Raw genomic sequence first — 8,487 nt, 5'->3', positions numbered from 1 at the left:
CCCCCCCCCCCCCCCTCACATGCCCTCACACCTGGTGGCACTCTACTGAGAGCACACTTCTAGTTTGTTATGTTGCTCCCAATGTGTATTTTGGTTGATTCCTAAATCTCAGGCTAGCAGCTAAAATTTAAAATGCAAAAGTCCATCAGTCCTGCCTAATGAATCTGCATGTTGTGCTCACAATACAGGCAGAATTGAGACGTTGAGAATGTTTATTAATATCTGGTTTAAATGCAAATGTTATGTGGATGTGGAAAACTGAGCTTCTCCAAACTATAAGCCTGCACAGTTGTCTACACAGTGTTGTAGCGATGTTAAGAGGATGGATCCCTTTTATTAAACTTCAACAAAGCTGATCACACATCTGTCGCATATTTGTTCAGGCAGACTGCATAAAAAATTGGTTTGACTTGTCATGTTTTAAGTGCAGCAACTCAAGAACTGTATTTACTTTGGTCAACAAGTAGCATTTATGAGTCACGATATAATAACAGTTTTGTGCTTGTTCAGTTGTGTGGCAACAGAAACCCAAAACATATGTCAACAAGAACATCTGAATTGAGACTTCAGCTAATGGCATTAATGCACAATTATTGGGTTTGCCAAACAAAAGAGGTGGGAATACAAAAAATGTCATATTTCTTTGGCATTTCACTGTGGATTCATTTTGTGATGTGATGTGATTTCATTTTTTAGAAACTACCCAAAAAGGCTTGTGTGGACACGTTTATCCTCCTTAGTGTGGATGTAGTGTACTCTCAAGGGAACCAGAGCATCTGCACATTTTGTTAGTGACCATTAATGTCATTTAAAAGCTTTGGCAGGTGGTCCGCCTTTAATATGCACACAATTTCTGTGTGCAATCCGGCCAACTCTGTGCACACATGAACACACACGGTCACTTGTAATCAGCTGGTCACATTTGTTAAACAGGAAGGCATCTTATTCAAATAATGAGGTGGTTTATTATCACAAACAATTAAATCTAAGAGAACGCTGAAGGCTAATTCGAGCCATACCTCCCTTTATTCAGCTTTAAATGGATCCTCCTGTGGTTTGTATCTTTTTAACTGTCTTCTCAGAGGCAATTATGTTACAACAAATAATGCTGTGAGGATAAAATGCAACATCCACAGATTTATAAGTACACAGTGTGCAATTCTGTAACCTCTGTTGATGTTTTTGTGTGTTTTTTAAGATGCTAAAACTACAACTTATACCAGTTCTACTATTTATGCCATTAACAGTGAGGTTAATGTACACAAACAGGTTTAACAGGTCAATATATCTCAGTTTAACAATGGCCACTGTGGGGAAAACTGTGAGAGATGTGGCCACATGGCTAGCCAGCTTCCTGAAATTGCTTACATACACCATTTCACAGCATGCCTTATACGCTTGAACACTATCTACACCCCTATACCAATTCTGTCAGCCTGCAGCTTATTCAAAAATGGTTAGATAATATGTAGTCCAGATAAGTCATAACTTATAACTTAATATTATCGAGAGTGTTTGGGCTGTGAATAATAACTTTTACTTTTGTTTGTGTCTCTCCTCCATCTCTTTATCTTGTTGTTTGTGTTGTGCGATGGTTCTAAAATATACAATATACTGTACACACACCCACCACAAGTCACTAGCAGCCGGAACCTCTCTTCCACTTTCATCTTTCCCTGCAGCTCACCGATGGAGGGGTTCATATAAGAAATGGTGACACTGGTGATGAAACATGGTTGAAAATGTCCCAGTCCATTACATTTTCAACAGTGGCATTCTGCTACTCTTACATGCATAATCGAGGGGGCAGAGAAATGTGCAAATCCTCTCAACATGAGTCTTGTGTGTTTAGGAAAAGTAGATAACTGCGCTCCATTCTGCACAAACAGAGTCAGACTGGTTTTATTGTGTCATTAAGTGACAAAACAACACAGGTCATTCAAGTTTACCAAAGTCCTCAAACATGTGCCTTTTTGCCTCTACAGGGATTGATTTTTCTTTCTTTGAGCAGATTTGATTTGCAGCCTAGCGTATCTGCATCGGTTGCAGTGGTAACGGCATGAGTCACTACATGATATGCTGGTGACGCAGCTTCCTTTACTCTGGATTTGATGTTATCATTGCGTCGCATTTGAGTGACGCAAAAGACACTTTGAAATCCAAGTAACTGGACGGATGACAGCAGCATTCTTCCTCTAACCTTACTACTAAATTGAGACTAGAGTGTTTTGAATAGTTCCTCAGTGCTCTCTACTGATTTTCCAATAATATGTCAGGATGAATTACTACCTTTTACATTTAAGTTCAGTGGGCCAAGTTTTTCAATTTCAGTCTCCTAGTTTGACGTCAAAGCATCCAAATGTCAACATCTGCTCTTGGAGGTTTGGAAATGTTGGTTGCACATTGTACTCGGAGATAGGCCAGAGGAACTCTGGACTTTCAACAAGGGAGCAACCATATTAAAATGTTTAAACTGGCATTGTAGTGTGTTAGCCCTTATTGAAACACAGCAACATAACGCATAGCTTTAATTACAACCGTAATCATTTTTGACTAATTTCTTTTTTTTTTAATCTTTTTTTAAGTAGATTTTTCTTCTCAAGCATATATATATTTTAATGGTTAAATAATGTTTAAAAAGTGTTTCTTTTCATTTCATTTCTTCATACAAGGCAAGGTCATATGGATATACAAAAGATTCAGTGAAAAATATTGCTGATTGTATCTATTCTGATAAAAAGTGATCATGTGATATGGGAACAGAAGGATGGTATGATATTATGGTGTCAGACTTGCACTGATGCTCATGGAATTCATGAGCAGTACACTATGCAGTAAGAAGGCAAGAAAAACAAAAACTAAGATAGTATCACTTATTTTACCTTTGTGTGTCCACCCTGTAGTAGAAGCAAACAATGAGCAATCTTTTTCCACTTTATGTCCTTTTAAGCACAGAATGATGGCCAGAGCAAAGCTGTTTCTTTCTGTTATTTATTGTCAGTGGGGTTTTTTTGTAACTAATTCTCCCTTCTGTGTCAGGTGGTATCCCCTTTGTCCTGACCGGGGAACTGTTTGAACAGTCCTACCGACCTGCGGCCTTCATGATCGCTGGAACCGTAAACTGGCTGTCCAACTTTGCTGTGGGCCTCCTGTTCCCATTCATTCAGGTGAGATACCTCATGTAAACGTCTACTCATGTACACATTGTGCTAAGGTTGGGGTCCTGTTTTGGAGTTCACGGTTACAATGCCAGTCGAGATACATTAAATAAACAAGTGACCCTATTATAAAATAGAGCATTACGCACACAGTAAGTTATGAGTGAATTGTCAGTTAAACCAAACTAACACCAACTATGTTTGTCACTCCAACGTTCCCAGTCCATTAAAGCTGTCAGCTCCTCCTTAATCCCAGCAGTAGCTTCCTGCCAAACCAGTGTTTGTGCTGCCTCTGATGTTTCTGTAGTCCTGTCACATAACATTATGCATTTTGTATCCTAATTATATGCAACTACTGAGCTCTAATTGTTAGACTGGAAGGGTCAGTGATCCCTCCTTATTTACAGTCTTTTCACAATAAGGGTTTGAACTTAATGATCAGAGTTTTCCTGACTGAACATGTGCTGTGCTTTTTTTTTCTTCATTGAATCATACTTATTAATCTAACTGTAAAAAAAACTGTAAAAATTCAACTATTGGCTCAGCTTTGGTGCAGGGTGCTTTTAAGGTCAGACCTAACCTAACAGTAAGATGTGGAAATGAAAAATCAAGCCCTGCTTCCTTAGTGTAAGTCAGTGTGATCAGCACCTCAGCTGGAGGAGCAGTGAGGAACAGCAGCTAAGCCACAAAGGATGTTCCAGCACACATTTGCTTTCACTATTTCCCATGTTTTTTTATTTCCCATGTTAGTCTGATAATATATTAGAGTTTCTTCTTGAAGCTGCAGGATAATGGCAGTAAAACATGGCATTGAAAACAAGATTTTTTTTTTTTTTAAATAGAAATTCTGCATTAAAGGTGTAGAGTTTGAAATAAGTGGACATTTATTAGGCGGGGATGGCAGTCTAATGAAAGATGCTGTTGAGTTGCATTATGGTAAATGTAGTATCTTGGACTTGCTGCTCAATTTTGCCTAGTGATATGTTGTTCATTAATGAGTCGGCTCTCTTTAACATATTTGTTAAATACAATCCAGAAACATTTCACTTTGGTAATTAGACCCAAGAGTGCTGAGACTTTTATATGTTGGGCCAGTAACCAACATACAAAACATGGTTATAAAACATTAAATACACATAATTTAATAATTGCATGAAGCTAAAGGTTTAGTATAAATACATTATTAATTGACGTTATATATGCACACACATACCAATCAAAGGTCAAAACATTGCTAAATTTGGCTGAATTACAAAAGCCAAATGATCTGGATCACTTAAAAGTAAAATGAACCCCCATCACTATTTTTTCTCAAAATGTATCTCTTATGTCTTAATCACTGAGTCTGTTGTTTGAGTACGTTTCAGATGTGTTTTTTAGTCATTCATTTACTTCAATGCAGCTATTGTCTCTAATGGCATAATGGTTGGTGCTTTAATCAATTTAGACATGTAACTGTTAACTGTAGTGTCTTTTTAGGCTTTTCCCCTTTTACGCAGATGGATTTAGGTACATGATTTTGTGTTGGGCTGTTATCTCTTTCAAATTGCCTTTGAGAGCCCAGCAGTACTGTGGCTGGACAGACCCAGTGTTGAAACACTGACTGCGGCTGTTGTGGTGCTGACGTGTTACTTTTGCTGCTCGGCCTTGTAAGCAAGGTGTTGCGGGTGAAACGTGAGACATGACAGGAATTCTGAACATAAAGCATTAGACCCCGAAGCACAATTAAAGCTCCGTAGCAGCAGCTGTTAACAAAATCACAACTGTTTTTTTTTTTTGGTTTCAATAAGGCGGCCTTCAGGGTTTTTTTTTCAGACAGCAATGAATTAGATACCTGCTTAGCCCACTGTCATCATTTTAGCTTGTTGAAAATACACTGAGCAATTAAAAGTGGTGATACAGAGGCTAACACAGAAGTGGGTCAGACTTTCTATTGTAGAATCCTTTAATGCACCATTTCTGGTATTAAAATGCTAAAAATGTCATAAAACTTACTTGATCCTTGTTTGTTTTGAATTATAAGCATGTTTAGAGTGCTTCACACTGGACCGGAGAGACCTTCATTTTAAGGAGGATAAATGTGCTTTTTTAGGAGAGGGGTAATAAGCAAATACAGCAAAACAGTTTCCGACAGAAGAGCCTATTAGTGACTGAAACTGGATTTCTTTTCTTCCTGTAAGCTGCAGGTTCCTCTTTCAACTTCTAAAACCTGACTGTTGCTCCAGGTGGCTCCACATCACTGCCTCGTCTCATTTTACCTGCTCAGTTTCTTTCCCTCTGTGCCTCTCCCTCTCTCTTTCTTTGGCCGCACAGCTTGTTTTTTCTCATCTCTCATTCTTAACTTCAGTGTTTGGTTTTTTTACTTTACAGCCTTACCGGAGTACAATGTGTTTCTACACAATTGGGTTTGGTGGTGTTAGAGAATATTGCTTGGTACTGGTTTTGGCCATTTGATGGATTGGTTGTGTATTGTTGAGTTTCAAGTTGAGTTTGGTGTATTACCTTATATGACAGTGAAAAAACCTTTTTCAGTAGTCTGTTTTTACTGTTTCCAAAAGGTTTTGCACTCAGACAGTTCACTATAGGCTACACATACATACAACTATAATAAAAAGTCATATGTAGAACAATAATCTATTTCTAGCTTGTTGTGTCTCTGTGTTTGGTCTGAGGCTTGACATTTTCTGCTGGAGCCCTATAAAGTCAAAATACTGGAGAGATGGTGAATACTGGTATATAGACCTAAGCAAATTAGCCAATTTCACTGCATTTTAAAACATAAAGGTATATTTATATTTATATTTATCTTATATAAGATAATATATATATAAGGTTTTCTAGTTAACTGCAAATCCATCTTGCCAGGCTTCAATCTATGCATTTGTGGCCAAACTACAGCAGTACTGGACCAATCTGTGTCCTTTGGGGAAGTACTGGCAGCTATGGTGTTAAAAAAAAAAACTCCACGTAAATGTCTTGGGCGCTTGTTTGTCTTCTTATCCGGTTATCGATCCCCAGTTCTCTACTACCTTGTTGCATTTCATTGATGTGACATACATTAGAGAACCCCTTAGATATACACTGAGAAAAAGACATAGCTGACTGCTTTATCTTGTCAGTTACTAGATTTCAAAGTAAGTAGGGAAACAAGTAGAATCTGCCAAACACTTGAAAAGTACAAAGTCTATAAGTGCAGGGAACTGCTGCCTCATTGTAAATTAGTTCTATTTCTGAGTGAATTCAGTGTCTGTAGGATATAGGGACAGCTCCTGTATTGCTGCACCCCCAAGCCAAGAGGACCTTTCAGACAGACAACCCCAAAGAGATTAAGCAGCCCAAGTAATCTGCTCTGAGTCTGAGGAGTCAAATGTCCTGAATTGACACCCCCTTTAACAAGGCCTGGGATCCTGCCTGTGTAGAATAGGATCTGTGGCCCATGAAGACATTCACTCTTTTACACCTATAAGCCAAACCTATATCCTCCACAAACCAGTGGGAGAGGCTCTGATGAGAAATGAGCTTAACCTTGCTACGTCCAGACCACGGTCAGTGAGAGTAAAGCAAACAGACAGATCCGGACTGATTACGTTTATTTACTCTCCTCTTAAGAAGAGAGTAGACAAGTGGAACACCACCAACTTCCCTGACATGTTGAGATAGGAGGAACTCTTTACCTTGGGCACTAAAGCAGCTCAGACAGCTCTGGGACAAACTAGTGGACTGTGGGCTGCAGTTTGCCGGCCAAGGCAAATGCCAGTAGTGGAGCTGTCTTTAGCAGCAGCACCAAGTTTTGATCCCAGATTATTACCAAGGAGATGGAGAATATGACTCAGTGATGTTCCCTCTCCATGGAGCAGCACAGCAGAGGATGCAGACCCCCCTGTGTGGCTGCTGTTATGCCACTTTGTGCGGCAAGTATGAATACTTTGACTGGTTTCCATCATGCTGGCGGGCAGCATCCTGATTTAGCCTCTCACAAGCCAGGCCCAGAGGGCTAACTATTGAGTGAGAATGTTAAATTCCTCCGTGTGCCTTGAATGCAAACTCTGTCCCTCTGGCTGTGCTGGGAGAATCAGGCTGAGAGGGAAATCATACAGCAGTGTGAGCACTGAGCGATTGGTTGTGAAGAAAATGATCCACAGTGGCCTGCAGGTACAGTATCTCTACCAGACCCGGCTGACAGCCTGTGAGTTTAGAGGATTCACCCTGGACAGGAGGTTTGCCCCCATGTCTGTGGCTCCTGGGACTCAAGTAATGTGTAGTGACAGGAGATGTGTGCTACTCCACACTCTTAACCAGTGTGCCAGCTCGTCAGGGTGGGTAATGCAAGCTACTATGGTGATGTAACCTGTTGTTAAGACTCATTATTTTTGGATTTTATTTTCCTTACAAATCTGTGAATTTATATGTATTGTGAATTAATATGTATTATTAAATTCAAATGTGAGACAATCAGTTTAAAAACTTTGAAAATATTATTCGAAAAAATGCAATTTGCAGAACAAACATCCCAGTACTAGTACTGTCACTGTTTGCCTTTTAAATTACTTAGAGGTACTCTGGTGCATAACCAGCAGCTCATTTGTGTTTCTCCTTATTTTTCTCTTCACTTTATATTATTATAAGCATATTCTGAGCTGTACTTGTCACAAGGGGACCTTGTTCACTGCAAACTGCAGTAAATAGTGTCTTCATGTGGCAAGAAAACACTCTTGAATAAGCCATAAAAATCAAGTGAAAATCAGTTTGAACCCATTTGCTTTTTTAAAATCTGGGTATGTTTCTGTGTAAATCTGTAAAACACAAAAACAATGAGCCTTATCTGAACATCCACCAGCAGTTTTGCAATGTCTCTTCATTGTTTAACCCAGTCAGGACTCTAAAGTCATCATGCCCATGCCTACTCACAAAGAGAACAGTGTTTTTTTTTGTGTAGCATTCAATTCTAAAATCCTGCTTGGTTGCAGAGGCATCTGGTTGACTACAGTTTGCTACAGTTTAACCACTTGTCTGACAAAGAAAAGCACAGGCCGGACAAGAGTACTGGAGCTGTATTTCCTCAGGAGACACCAAGCCATAGAACTGGATACAGAGCTCCTATTTGTTTCACAACCCCAAAGTATCAGGACTGAAAAGCAATTTGCTTGTTGCAAGGAGATTGCTCATAACTCTTAACTGCCAAATAGCTCCAGAGGAGATTATTTTTCATGAATTCCTATTTGTTGTGCATTTTATTCATTGTGTATTCTGTACATTACAGTCCCCTCAAGCCTTTTATGCTATATTTAAAAATCGCACGTACTAAGAAATTAAAGGACAATTCCGGCGC

General features: G+C 39.2%; 1 protein-coding gene across 2 annotated transcripts in view; it reads left to right on the top strand.

Moving 5' to 3' along the window:
* Positions 1-8,487, top strand: part of slc2a9l2 (solute carrier family 2 member 9, like 2) — an 85,350-nt gene that overhangs the window by 62,986 nt on the left and 13,877 nt on the right. For both annotated transcript variants that reach the window (XM_035661158.1, XM_035661157.1), the window contains exon 11: positions 3,040-3,167. In XM_035661158.1, coding sequence (XP_035517051.1) covers positions 3,040-3,167 — 128 coding nt within the window. The remainder of the gene's footprint in view (positions 1-3,039; positions 3,168-8,487) is intronic.

This window comes from Morone saxatilis, unplaced genomic scaffold (genome assembly GCF_004916995.1).
Source record: "Morone saxatilis isolate NCDOM2014 unplaced genomic scaffold, NCSU_SB_2.0 Contig18, whole genome shotgun sequence".
Taxonomy (NCBI): Eukaryota; Metazoa; Chordata; class Actinopteri; family Moronidae; genus Morone; species Morone saxatilis.
Note: the sequence above shows the minus strand (reverse complement) of the source record. Positions and strands in the feature narration are given on the sequence as shown.